Genomic DNA, 13,831 nt, shown 5'->3' with positions numbered 1-13,831 from the left:
CTGTCCCTCCTCCTCAGGCTGTAGGAGGCTTTGGGCAAGGGGTGTACACCAGCCCAGACGAGGCCCTGGAGTCATTTGGCCAGAGGCTGTGTCAGGGTCTACCTGCCTCTGGCATGTTTCTCACCCCAGGGTCGGGGGTACGTGGCAGCTGTGCTGTGTTCAGGGCTCAGGACTCAAGTGTGTTCATTTCTAAGTTGCTTCTCTGTACCTTTTTGAGGTGCTGCTAGGCAGATGTAAAGAGTATAAAATCCAGAAAGCAGGTTGGCAGTTTTAAACAAAATCTTTTAAAAAAATGTGAATTATTCCAACCCTACTCTTTTCATACCTAGGAATTAAATTGTGCTGCCTTCACACAATGGAAATGATACCCATTAGAAAGGATTTTGATCTGTATTTATTGATAGAAAGTTTTATTTTGTGTCTTTTTAGAGCCACACATGCTGCATAGGGAAGTTCCTGGGCTAAGGGTCGAATCAGCTCTGCACCTGCCAGCCTACGCCACAGCCACAGCAACATGGGATCTGAGCCACATCTGTGACCTACCCCACAGCTTACAGCAACGCTGGGTCCTTAACCCACTGAGTGAGGCCAGGGATCAAACCCTCTTGGATACTAGTCGCGTTCGTTACCTCTGAGGCACAATGGGAATCCCCAAAAGATGTTAATCATATATTAAAGGGGGAAAGAAGATTGTAGCAGTGTGGTATTCATCTTGGAGAAAAATACATGTCTTTGGTAAAATAACACTTCCAGAATAGTCAAGCAGAATGTTGGCAGTGGTTTCTCCTGGTATCAGTGTTTGCCCTGAGTGCTCTTAGAGCAGATGAGGGTGCATCTCGGAGATATATGCAGTTACAGGTTGAGAAAGAGTCTATAAAGAAATGTTAGGTATCTTTCTTGAATGTTTGTTTATCAGCTTGTCAGAACTGTAGCACGTCATCATGAAGAAAAGAAGCTTCGTGAGGAAAGGGGAAAGAAAGAGGAACAGAACCGACTAAGACGAATAGCTGCGTCAACGGCTAGAGAAATAGAATATTTTTGGTCAAATATTGAACAGGTAAATTCTGAAATTTTAGTGGGCTCCTGAAAACATAGACTGTGTCAGGGTTGGTGGGGCCATCTGGCTGAGTGGTGGAGAAATCCCACAGCTGGTGCCTGCAGCGCCGCTCAGAAAGGCCAGGTCCCCAAGCTGCCTTGGCACTTCTGGACTGCCGGCTCCTTACTTGACCTGGTTCTTCCTCGGTGTTTCTCTGGGTGCATCGGGACACACGTCGGCTATGACCTGCGTGCTCTGTGATGTTTGTGAGCCTGTGTGAGGGGTCCTTCTTTTTAGCACTGGTGCAGGTCACTAAAGGCAGCTTACTTCCAGAATGGCTACTTTCTCACTTTCTTTTTAATAAAGAATTCTCATCTTACCATCATGATGGCATTTGGGCAGGATGTAGTTGATACAGAATAATGGGAAAGTACCAGACAGAACATTCCTTTCTGCAGTTCAGGTGACCTGCCTGAACAACACGGGGTTAGGGGCTCTGACCCTCCATGCAGTTGAAAATCTGCACACAACGTATAATCTGCCCTCTGTATCTGCGCTTCCACATCAGCACATTCAGCCAACCATAGTCCGTGTAGTTCTGTAGTATTTACTGTTCAGAACATCTGCCCGAAAGTGGACCTGTACATTTCAAAGCCATGTTGTTCCAGGGTCAAGGCTAATTTGAAATGAGGCTGGGACAGCTGTGCTTTTGGACTACACTTGTGAGTGTTCCTGTGTTCATATACAGAACTCTTGTAATTTACATCTTTAATAATATGCCTATTTATTTAACTCTTTGTGTTTAGGTCGTGGAAATAAAACTACAAGTAGAATTAGAAGAAAAAAGGAAAAAGGCTTTACATTTACAGAAAGTTTCCAGGAAAGGTACAGTATTTTTTTAAAAAGCCTTCACCTTCTGCAGATTATGTTTGTTTTGATTCTCTGCTCACCACCGCCTTGTAACATTTAGTCCCCACGACACCTGCCTGGGGAGGTCGTTTTCTTTAGCCTGATCCTGTAGCTGCCTGTTTCAGTTCTTCTGAGGTTCACTTGTATGAGTCAGTACCCCCAGGTTGATTAACTTTGGGGCACTCTCCAAGCTGAGGTTCTGAGCCTATCCGCTGTGGCCAGTCCCTGGATGGGGAGTGAACCCCGAGGGCTGTGCCCCCAGGATCCCTGTATCTAGCTGTTGGGCACCTTCTGAAGTCTTCATAGTAGCTCCCTATTGTTGGCCAGGCTCTGATGGAGGGAGGCGGCCTTCACTGTGGGGAGAGGGTTTTGAGAGAACTGGGGGATGGGGGATGCCTCTCTTTTATTGATGGGGAGACTGAGGTGGCCAGTGTCGAAAGCCACAGAACTGTGAGATCATACAAATCATGTATGATCTCAGTTGGAGACTTCTGGGTTCCTGTGGAAGCGGCAGTGTTAAGAGCTGCCAGCGCACCCACCCAGCAGGTGTGGCAGTTCGGCTGGTGCTGTGCCACCCTGTGTTGGCAGGAGGAGGGGCGGGGGTGGAGGGGCCTTGGTGTGTGGGAGGGACGTCACTTCCTCCACAGCCTTAGTGAAAACAGTCATGTTACTTCTCTCTTTAGGAAAAGAGTTGAGATCTAAGGGACTCGATGTGTTATCGGAGAACTTCCTGGTAAGTTCAGGACTGTCTGTCACCTCACCATGTAAGAGAATGGAAGCAGTGTAAGGGAAATAGTGTCGGGGAGTTACCTGGTGGCTCAGTGGCTTAAGGATCTGGCGTGGTCACTGCTGAGGCATGGGTTTGATCCCTGGCCGGGGAACTTCCATATGCCGTGGGTGCTGCCAAAAAGAAAAAATAGTGTCTGACAAAGTGGAGTTACTCATTTTATTTGGAGAAACATGTAGATATGACTCGTGCTCCCTTTCAGTATAAAAGCAGTCTACTTTGGGCACAAATCTGGCTCTTTGTAGCTTTAGGCTCCCCTAGGGTGTTACGTGGTGGTTTGGGGAGATGCAATGAGCACAGTGAGTGGGTATAGTCTTGCTCCTCCACCACCTTGCACCTTTCCTGTAACTGGTGGCAGATGGTGACCCACACGCTGGTCACAGGCTCCCCCTTGTCTTCCTAAGTGCATGTAAAGTGGACATTTCTGCTTTGGTTTCTCACTCTGTGTTTTCGGATCTCATGCTTGCGATTTGTGTTTTGTGTTCCAGGATTCAGGGACATCTGGAAGAAAGAGAAGAGCTAGCACATCCTTAACTGATGACGAAGGTCTGTCCCCCATGCTCTTAGCTGTCTGTGGGTGCTCTGAAACCACAGGTGCCATCACACTCGGTGCTGCCAGGGCCCACCCAGCATGGCGTGCACCAGCAAGTCCTGTGGCTCAGGGGCTTGTGTGGTTGGGGGCTGGCACCTTGGTGGATGGTGGGGTTTTGCACTGAAGACACAGGAGTTGGCTTGTGGAAGAGGGAGCGTGTTGGATTGTGTGTGTGTGTGCGCGCGCGCGCACGCGTGTGCCTTTGTAAGGGAGGGGGCAGGCATGTTGATGGGAAGGAATCAGCTGAGAGGGGCTGGGGCCGGTGGGAGAGGAGGTGCAGTCCACCTGGGAAGGCCTGCTATGGAAGGCCTGTGCTCAGACAGAGAGGTGGCCGTGGCAGGTGGAGTTCTGCTGTGGGTGCTGCCAGGACTAGGGTACAGGGCTGAGGCTGGTTTGAGATGGGGACAATGGTTGCACAGGACAGCTGAGCTTGGGAATCCTCTGATATGGGTGATGGCAAATTCATAGTAATGCCAGACAAGAGGCTTGTGGATTTTTCTGTAGTGGGGCCCTGCTGGTGGACAAGAAGTTTCCAATCACTCCCTGTTGTCTAAGTAGGTTTGTTATGTAATGAAAACCAGACTGTACTTCACACCCTGCAACGGAAGAGAAAGTATGGTCCGTGGTTTTTTGTTCACTTAATAAACTGCCATTTCCAGATTTAACCTGAATTTAAGCCTGGATTTAAGACTTATTTTTAACTTCTCTAATACCTGTGCAGAACAGTTGTGAAACCTTGTAATGTTTTGTGAATAATTGCAAAGATGGTGACTGACATGTGGTGATAACTCTTTCAGTGGAAGACGAGGAGGAGACGATCGAAGAGGAAGAAGCAAATGAAGGGGCTGTGGATCACCAAACAGAACTGTCTAACTTAGCCAAAGAAGGTAAGCCTCCTGAAACTGCTCCGTTAGACACAACCCCATAGACGGCGTGCAGTGCAGCCAGCTGTGTTATCTCTCCCTTGCCGGAAGGCCTGGATCTGGCGTTTATCATTCCCTCAGCACGCTGGATGGACTGCTTTGCCACGTGCGTTGAAACTTTGGATAAGCAGGATCACTGGTCCACCCGCTCAGTTTTCTCAGTTCTGTTCCCAGGTTTCGTCCTTATTGTTATGTTGCTTTAAATTCACTAATTCTTGCTGCTGATCATTGTTGCTTGTGTAAACACATCACAGGTTATCAGTTGTGCTATTGCTGGGCGTTCCGGTGGCTCCTTTGCTTCCATCCTCACAGATGGTGTGTGCGGTACTCTTATGTTTCCTGTGCATATGGGTGCGAGTACCTGTGCTCAGCAGAGGTGGGGCTGCGAGCCATGCACACACGAGGCTGGTGCCCACCATGGTCCCAGCAGCTCTTGAAGTCCCCCAGCGGTGGGGTGGAGGCGGCAAGGCCTTGTCTCTGGTGACCTTGAGGAGCAGCCTCTTTTCAAGGGTTTCCAAGTCAAAAGTCTTTGCCCATTTGGTCTTGGGTTTTCTTCTCTGTTCTGACTGTGGGTGTTGTTCTTATGGTCTGAATACTTTTCCTTGGTGGTGATATGTGTCATAGTGACCCTTCCCAGTTTGTTGTATTTGTCTTTATTCTCTTTATGGTGCCTGTTGAGGAGCAGGTATCCATAATTTTAGTGTAGTTGAGTTTGTCAGTCTTGTTAAAAACAAACTTCTTACTTCAAGGTCACAAGGTTATCTTCCTGTATTGTCTAAAAATGTTTTTGATTTTCATATTGATGCCTTTAATCCATCAAGAATTGCTTTTGTCTCTAGTGTGAAATAAGAGTTCATTTCCTGGAGTTCCTGTTGTGGCTCAGCAGGTTAAGGACCCGGTGTTGTCTCTGTACAGATGTGGGTTCAACCCCTGGCTTCGCTCAGTGGGTTAAGGATCCAGACTTGCTGCAAGCAGCAGCACAGGTTGAAGATGTGGCTTGGATTCTTTGTTGCTGTGGCTGTGGCATAGGCCTGCAGTTGTAGCTCCAAATCAACCCCTAGCTGGGGAACTTCCAGGTGTGGCTATAAAAAGGGGGAAAAAAAGTGCAGTTCCTTGTTTTCCCAAATGGATAGCTCATTGTCCCAGTGCCATTTATTTGTTTGTTTTTTTCTTTTTTGGCTGCCCTGTGGCATATGGAGTTCCTGAGCCAGGGATCATCAGATATAAGCTGCAGTTGTGACTTAGGCTGCAGCTGCAGCAACACCTGATCCTAAACACACTGTGCTGGGCCAGGGGTCAAACCTGCATCCCAGCACTCTCAAGATGCTGCTGATCCCCTTGCGGCACAGCAAGAACTCCGTAGGGCCATTTAAAAAGCCCTTCCTTCCTCAGTGGCAGTTCAGACATTAGTTTTCCTGATATGCATGGCTCTTTCTGGGACATTTATTGTTTCATTGGTCGGTTTGTACCAATACCACACTCTTGATTATTCTAGCTTTATAATAAATCTTGAGATCTGGCTAGGGAAGTCTTCCTGCCTCGTTCTTTTTTAGGAGAGTCTTGACTGTCTTGGGCCTGTTTCAGGTCCATCTCAGAATCAGCTCATCAAGTTTCAGAGAAAAACTTGTTGGGAATTTTGATTCAGATGTGGTTGAATGAGTGGCCGTTTGGTGAGAATTGCACCTTTATGAACTGGAGCTTTTCCAGTCTATTCTCTCCATTTACTTAGGTCTTCCTAAATAGCTTCCACTAACATTTTATGATTGTGTATTTCTTATTGGATTACTAGGTGCATTATATTTTTTTGAGCTGCAGTAAATGGTATATTTTATAAGATAACATTTTTAATTTGTTGCTGGTACGTAGAAATGCAGGTTTTTTTTATGTATCGCCCTTAAATCCAGCAACTCTGCTGAACTCTCACATGCTTCTGTGTATACAACTGCTTCGTCTCTGGAGAGTAACTGTTTTTCCTTTATGATCCTGGTCCTTTTATTACTGTTCCTTAGGAGAAAGTGTAGAAGTAGAGGTGCTGGTGGTGGACACCTTTGGCTTGTTCTTGATTCAAGAGGGACGCTGTCCTGCAGAAAGGCAGTAGGTTGCAGTGGTCAGTCACTACTGCTGGGTTCAAATCCAGTGTCCGTCTTCTCTCTCCTCTTAGCCTTCTAGCTTCACCTTCTTTTCTATTGTTGCTCTCATTCCCATGTACGTCTGTGACTTATGTGAGTCTGTGGTGGCTTGGTGCTTTAGCGCCTCAGCCACTTCCTGCAGGGCAGGAATCCTGGGCTGTGGGAAGATGCGGTCATTGGTGGGCTGGCTGTTGGTGGTCAAGCCCAGTCCCTCCCACCGAGACATCTGGGGTGGCTGTTTGAGCATCCTCATGATGGGGTGGTGTGGCGGCTGGTCCCCCCAGAGCTGGGATCCACCTGTGGCTGTGTCTGCTACAGCAGAGCCCCGCGAGCTACTCACTGTTGCTTCACACCATTGGGTGAGCACCCTGGTTAGCCCTGGCCAACAGGGGGTGACCAGGCTGTGACCACGAGAGCTGTGTCTTTGGGGCTGGCTGCCATAGCCTCTGTGATGCCTCGTCTTCATTCCTGGGATGCTTCTTCCCCGTCAGCTTGCCTCTCTCGCCCCTCACAAATCTTTCAACGCTTTCTTTATGTAGATGTGAAATTTTTAAAGCCCTAATTCTCAGTATTTATCTATCTAGATAGAATCTTTTCTCCCCTTATGTCTTCAAACTAGTTTATATGTATGAAGGCTGTTGATTTTTGTGAATTAAATTTGTTCCAAGACACCTTACTGTAGTGTGTTATTATTGTAGTAGTTTTTCTGTTGTTTCACCTTTTTTTCCCCTACTTTGATAGCCATTGTATGATGTATGTATACATTTCTCAGCGTTTTGTTATGAAAACATTGAGACATACAGAAAAGTTAAAAAACCTTATTATGATCACGCATATACCCACCACCTACCTTCTACAGGTAGGTTTTACTTGCTTTTATCACATATCTACCCATCAGGCCCATGTGATGAATAGTTTGAATCACAAGCAAATGAAGTCACTGAATTGTTACTAGTCTTCATGAATAGTGTCTTTAATACTGTTCTTTTGGGATATGTCTGTGTGGCATTCGTTATTTTGACCACAGGTGTTATTGGTATATAACATGCATGAGAATAACTCCCATGTCACAGGTCACAGACAGACTCATGAAGGTGGAAAGTAACGAGGGTAGAGAGCATGAAATTTAAAGCTCTTTAGCTTTTCATACTGGTTTCCAAAATTAAGCCTGTTTATGCCAATGTTGAGAGTGTTGACTCATTCTGTTTGTCCAGCATTTGGTTTTTAAGGTGGTTGCTAGTGTGATGGATGACAAATTGTGCACTGATTTCTAGAGATACTCTGTTTTAAAAACTTAATGAGGCAGTGCCCACTGTGGCACAGAGGAAACAATCTGACTAGTATCCATGAGGACGTGGGTTTGATCCCTGGCCTTCCTCAGTGGGCTGGGGATCCTGTGTTGCCATGAACTGTGATGTGGGTCGCAGGTGCGGCTCGGATCCTGCGTTGCCGTGGCATAGGCTGGCAGCTACAGCTCTGATTTGACCCGTAGCTTGGGAGCTTCCATATGTCGCCAGTGCAGCCCTAAAAAAATACAAAATAAAAAATAAATTTAAAAAAAGAAATAAAAACTTAATGAGCCCTTTATAGTCTTTTGTGTATGAAACAGCTCCGTGGTCTTTGCCCATTGTGATGGGTTAATCAATTAGAGTGAGCTCTTTCTGCAAAAAGTCTGTAATAATTTTTTATCATGCCTTTCAAACATTTATATTTTATTTTTTACTTTTATTTGGGGTTTTGTATTTTTATGTATCTTAGCCAGCAATTATTTCCATCAATAGTTTTTTCCATATATTAATATATAGATTTTACTGTGCATTTATTAGATTATTTTAGAAATATTTGTCCTTTTATGAAGAAAAGTTTAATTTCTTCATTTCATAGATGTCATCTTCATAAAGAAAATACCTTATCCCGTGTATCAGTAGTGGGCAATCATTACTAATAGTTTTTGGAAAAAATAAATATGCTTTTAGAAAATACATACTTTCCCCAAGGAATTACTTTAAAGCTGGGAAAAAGAGTACACAGTTGACCTTTGAACAACATGGGTGTGAACTGCCCGTTCTCTTACAGTAGTGGTAAATACTACAGTCCTGCACGACCCACGGTCAGTTGATTGTGGAAGAACCTCATATAAGGAGGGTGGGCTGTAAGTTAGATGCAGATTTTCGTCTACACAGAGTCCCCACCCCTAACCCCCAGGATGTTCAAGTCAACTGTATATGAAAGGGCCCTTTTCCTGACTGTTTTCTTCCCAGCTGACACTGTTGGTATCAAATAGTCTTTCTTCTTACAACCTTTTCTAGCTGAATTGCCCTTAATTGATTTGATGAAGTTGTATGAAGGTGCCTTTCTGCCGAATTTCCAGTGGCCCCAACCTAAACCTGACAGCGACGAGACAAGTGAAGAAGAAGGTCAGTTTTAACATCTTTGAAGAACTTAGCTTTGAGAACAGAAGTCAAAATATTAACAGGAAGCATGCTTAAAACAGTTTAAGAATTTTCTTCCTTTCTTTTAGTCTGATGAAAATATATTTAATGTGCAATTTTATATTAGTAGTTTTATTCTATGCTTTTTATTTTTATTGATTAACTCGCATAAATATCAGAGTACTTGCTTAAGTGGTCAATGATGTAGAAATACTTTCCTCCAGATTTATAAAATTCATTATTTTATGGTTCCAGATTTTTATCATATTTGTTCAGGCTGTGCTACGATGTTTCAAGCACACACACAGACTATGCCAGGAAGTCTACTTATTCTTGTTTTCATCCTGCCTGCTCTGGTCATTAGACGTGGCTGCCCATGGGGAGGTTGGCAGGGAGGAGCCTGGCAGAGTCCTGTGCGGAGGCCAGGGCTTTCTGGACCCCTTGCTAGAGCAAGACTAGAGGGGCTAGCAGCTCCCTTGCTTGCCCAAACTGAAATGCTTCTTTTTCTTTTTTCAGCTTTTTAGGGCCACACCCACGGCATATGGAAGTTCCCAGGCTAGGGGTCAAATCGGAGCTGCAGCCGTCAGCCTATACCACAACTGCAGCAATACCAGATCCCAGCTGCATCTGCAACCTACGCCACAATTCACAGCAACGCCAAATTCTTATAATCCACTGAGCGAGGGATCGAAACCACATCCTCAAGGATACTGGTCGGGTTTGTTACCACTGAGCCACAGTGGGAACTCCTAAACTGAGATGCTTCTAATTCTTCCTTTCTTGGTGGTGCTGGGGGTGGGGGTGGGGGCAGTCACTAAACCCTTCAATGGCCATACATTTATCAGTGATACTCGCTATTGATTGTTATACAGAGATTTTCTAACTTCACCCAAAGGCCTTCCAGAGTGGCCCTGCACTTGATAGTTTCATAAGTGTTTGTACTTGTTTATCTAGATAGTGTTGTTAGCTATATAAGGTGGATTAAAGACTGAAAAATTGCTGCTTAATTTTGTATTTGAAGTATTTGGGTTCTGTAGACTTCCCCCTGACTCCCCTCCTGGGCTCATCATACCTTCCCAGGAGTCTCCAATCCCGCCAATCTCTTTCTTCTGTTGTTCACAGACATGGAAGACTGCTCTGGTGACCGGGAGAGCCGGAAGGATGTGGTTCTCATAGACTCACTGTTCATCATGGACCAGTTTAAAGCCGCAGAGAGAGTGAATGTCGGGAAACCTCACACAAAGGACATCGCAGAAGTGACCGCCGTGGCTGAAGCCGTCCTGCCCAAGGGCAGTGCCCGGATCAGCACCGGGGTGAGGCCTGCACCCTGGGGTGAGGCACTGTACCCCTCTGCATGAGGGATGGCGTCGCCATGAGGTGGGGGCGGCTGCTGCTCCCACACATGCTCTAGCTCACCTGCAGAAGTTGTCAGGAAAGCAAGTGCCGACCCCTCCTTCTCTGTTACCTGTAAAGTGTTTTTGTGGCTTTGTAGTAGGCTCATCATATGACTTATCTGGCTTCCCTTTGGAGAAAAAGTTCTCATGGTTATTGGCCCATCTGCCCCTGCAGGTGAAGCTGACCGCCCCGGCTCTGTTGTACGGCGCACTCAGAGATTACCAGAAGATTGGTCTGGACTGGCTGGCCAAACTCTACCGAAAGAACCTCAATGGCATATTGGCAGACGAGGCAGGGCTCGGTAAAACGGTGCAGATCATTGCTTTTTTTGCCCACCTAGCTTGTAATGAAGGTAAGAGCTTGTTTTTTTGGGTTTTTTTTGTTTTTTGTTTTTATCTTTTTGCCATTTTCTTGGGCCACTCTCTCGGCATATGGAGGTTCCCAGGCTAGGGGTCTAATTGGAGCTGTAGCCACTGGCCTACGCCAGAGCCATAGCGATGCGGGAACCGAGCCGCGTCTGCAACCTACACCACAGCTCACGGCAACGCCAGATCCTTAACCCACTGAGCAAGGGCAGGGACCAAACCCGCAACCTCATGGTTCCTAGTCGGATTTGTCAACCACTGAGCCACGACGGGAACTCCAGAGCTTGTTGTTTTTTGAACAGTTTGCTGAGACTGAACTGTGAGCAGTGCATCTGGTGTGAGGGTGGGGAGAGGCCTTTTCTTTGCTCCTTTGCTCCATGCTATGGTCCAGGACTCTGGAGACGGGGCTCAGAAGCACCAGTGAAACAAACAGTAAACACTAGATCGAGTAACTGACCGTTTTTTCAGAGTCTGACGTAGTGCAAGACCCACCAGACCACATCTCAGGCTTTGAGGTTCTATGGCCCTGTGGCCTGTCAGCATGTGGACAGCAGTGCAGGCGGCCTCGCTCTCACCTCCTGGTGCCCACAGGCTGGTTGTGAGCATTCCTCCTGCCACCGGCTTGAGGGGTAGTGCTCTGGGCCTACCACCATCTTCCTTGCGCAGAGGCGTGGATCCGCCCCCGCAGTCTGCTCTGCTGCCTGGTTCCTCTGCCACCGTTAGGGTGGAGGGCGCAGCAGGCGGCGGTCTCTCCGCTGCTGTTCAACTGCCGAGCCTGCGTTCTGTGCCTGCTCGGCCTGTGTGGTGCCCGCCTGGTCCCTGCTCTGTGCCTGTGGCTGTAGAAGAGCAAATGCCCGAGTCTCTAACACAGGACAGGGTGTGGTGGGCCTCATCTTGCAGAACACCTGGAGGTGAGCCGTGGACCCTCTCCTTAGTGGGGAAGCACAGACACGTCAGCTTCCTTCACGGTGGAGCTTGAGAAATAAAGGGCCTGCCTAAGTGAGGAGGGCCTTGGCATCTGGGTAGGTTGGTTGGGGGTCCAGATGTGTAGAGCGGGTTATGATTCCTTCAGCCTGGGGGAAGTTTCTTTCTCTCGGTCCCTCCCATTGGTAAGCAGTTACTTAGTGTCTTCAGTAAATAACTCTTCTTTACCCTTGGTTTTGAAAGCTTACTTGATTTCACATGAGTTTGAATACAAATGGATCAACTTTGGGACCTTTGTTCTTCTGTTACTATGTTTCCCTTTTTTAACCCAGTACCACACAGCGTTCAGTGTGGTACTTCAAAGTGAGTTTTTTTTTTTTTTTTTTTTTGTCTTTTTGTCTTTTGTTGTTGTTGTTGTTGTTGTTGTTGTTGCTATTTCTTGGGCCGCTCCCGCGGCATATGGAGGTTCCCAGGCTAGGGGTTGAATCGGAGCTGTAGCCACCGGCCTACGCCAGAGCCACAGCAACGCGGGATCCGAGCCGCGTCTGCAACCTACACCACAGCTCACGGCAACGCTGGATCGTTAACCCACTGAGCAAGGGCAGGGACGGAACCCGCAACCTCGTGGTTCCTAGTCGGATTCGTTAACCACTGCGCCACGACGGGAACTCCCAAAGTGAGTTTTAATAGATACCGTTATCTCAAGATGGGGAAGTACCTTGTCTTACTATTTTATTGTTTAGGTGAAAAAAGTGTTCATTGCTATATTTCTAATAGTAAAAAAGTGGAAGCAGTGTACATTGCCAGAAGTAAGAGATTTTATTTCATTAATAGAACAAATGGATTGAACAAATGAATGAATCATTATTCATTCTACAGGTACTTACCTAATACCTACCCCATTCTCAGCACTGAACCAGCCACTGAGGGTGCATCTGTGAAGAGTACAAAGCACCCACCCCCACCCTCGCCAGGGGGCCCACTCTGGGCTCAGACAGTGAATCAGAAATGTGGAAGAGCCGGGCGTTTGCACTTTATACAGTGTGCAGAGGCCGGGGAAAGCCGTGGCCATCCGGAGCAGGGGGGCTCAGGGAGATCGGGGGCTCAGGGAGATGGGGGGCTCAGAGGCTGAAGTGGAAGCAGGTGTGTCCATGGAACAGTGCTGAGGCTGGTGCAGGGGTGGGGGTGCACAGAGCCAGGGGCCTGGCTCTTCTGCAGTAGAGCCCTGCAGGTATCGGAGGGAGTGTGGAGGGGTCACTCAGTTGCTTTTGTGCTGGGCCCGCTGTTGGGAAGGTTGTTGTGCTGGGAGAAAGTGGGCGGGTCCTGACTGCTCCACTTGGGCACTTGGATAGACCAAGCGTGACCCACCTTGGACCTGGCTCCCTGTGTGGCCCAGTGTCCTTGGGTTCCTCAGCAGACTTTGAGTCGGGGGTTCTGATAAGTTCACACAATTATAGTCCCTCACAAACTTACCACCTTTTCCCACCAGCTTCCATCCTCAGCAGTGACCACAAGGTGTGTGCTCAGCCTCCCTTCATCCAGTGTAAACAGACATGTTCACAAACACATACATAGGTACTTTGTTCCTTTCCAGAAATGGGACAAAGTGCTAAATCCTAGTGAACACCTGGGGTTGAGTTCCATTTCCCTCCTGGTGAGGTTGTGCCTCTCAGAGTTTGTTTTCCACTTGTATTTTTTCCTTTGTGTGATTTCTGTACATTTCCTTGTTCATTTCCTCTTGGGCAATTCTTTTTTTTTTGGCAATTCTTTTTTTTTTTTTGGTCTTTTTGCTATTTCTTTGAGCTGCTCCCACGGCATATGGAGATTCCCAGGCCAGGGGTCGAATCGGAGCTGTAGCCACCGGCCTACGCCAGAGCCACAGCAACGCGGGATCCGAGCCGCGTCTGCAACCTACACCACAGCTCACGGCAACGCCGGATGGTCAACCCACTGAGCAAGGGCAGGGACTGAACCCGCAACCTCGTGGTTCCTGGTCGGATTCGTTAACCAATGCGCCACGACGGGAACTCCTGGCAATTCTTTTTTTTTAATTGAAGTATAATTGAGTATAGCACAGTGATTCAGTTATACGTATACATATATATATTTCAGATTCTTTTCTCTTACAGGTTATTACAAGATATTGAATATAGGTCCCTGTGCTAGACAGTAATCTTATTACTTATATCTGTTTTATGTATAGTATTTTGTATCTGTTAATCCCATACTCCTGATTTCCCTTTGGTAACCAGAAGTTTGTGTCTGTGAGCCTTTTTTCTATTTTGTATACAGATTTGTTTGTATTATTTATTAGACTTCACAGATTAGTGATCTCATAT

The 13,831-nt window shown here is 46.9% G+C and overlaps 1 protein-coding gene across 19 annotated transcripts in view; it reads left to right on the top strand.

Annotated features, from left to right (window-relative positions):
• The window catches only part of EP400 (E1A binding protein p400), a 109,379-nt gene that overhangs the window by 33,971 nt on the left and 61,577 nt on the right, over positions 1-13,831 (top strand). For all 19 annotated transcript variants that reach the window (XM_005670522.3, XM_013982740.2, XM_005670521.3 and 16 more), the window contains 8 exons: positions 917-1,057; positions 1,843-1,921; positions 2,629-2,678; positions 3,221-3,278; positions 4,122-4,211; positions 8,686-8,793; positions 9,931-10,121; positions 10,378-10,555. In XM_005670522.3, coding sequence (XP_005670579.2) covers positions 917-1,057; positions 1,843-1,921; positions 2,629-2,678; positions 3,221-3,278; positions 4,122-4,211; positions 8,686-8,793; positions 9,931-10,121; positions 10,378-10,555 — 895 coding nt within the window. The remainder of the gene's footprint in view (positions 1-916; positions 1,058-1,842; positions 1,922-2,628; positions 2,679-3,220; positions 3,279-4,121; positions 4,212-8,685; positions 8,794-9,930; positions 10,122-10,377; positions 10,556-13,831) is intronic.

Source organism: Sus scrofa, chromosome 14 (genome assembly GCF_000003025.6).
Source record: "Sus scrofa isolate TJ Tabasco breed Duroc chromosome 14, Sscrofa11.1, whole genome shotgun sequence".
NCBI lineage: Eukaryota > Metazoa > Chordata > Mammalia > Artiodactyla > Suidae > Sus > Sus scrofa.
Note: the sequence above shows the minus strand (reverse complement) of the source record. Positions and strands in the feature narration are given on the sequence as shown.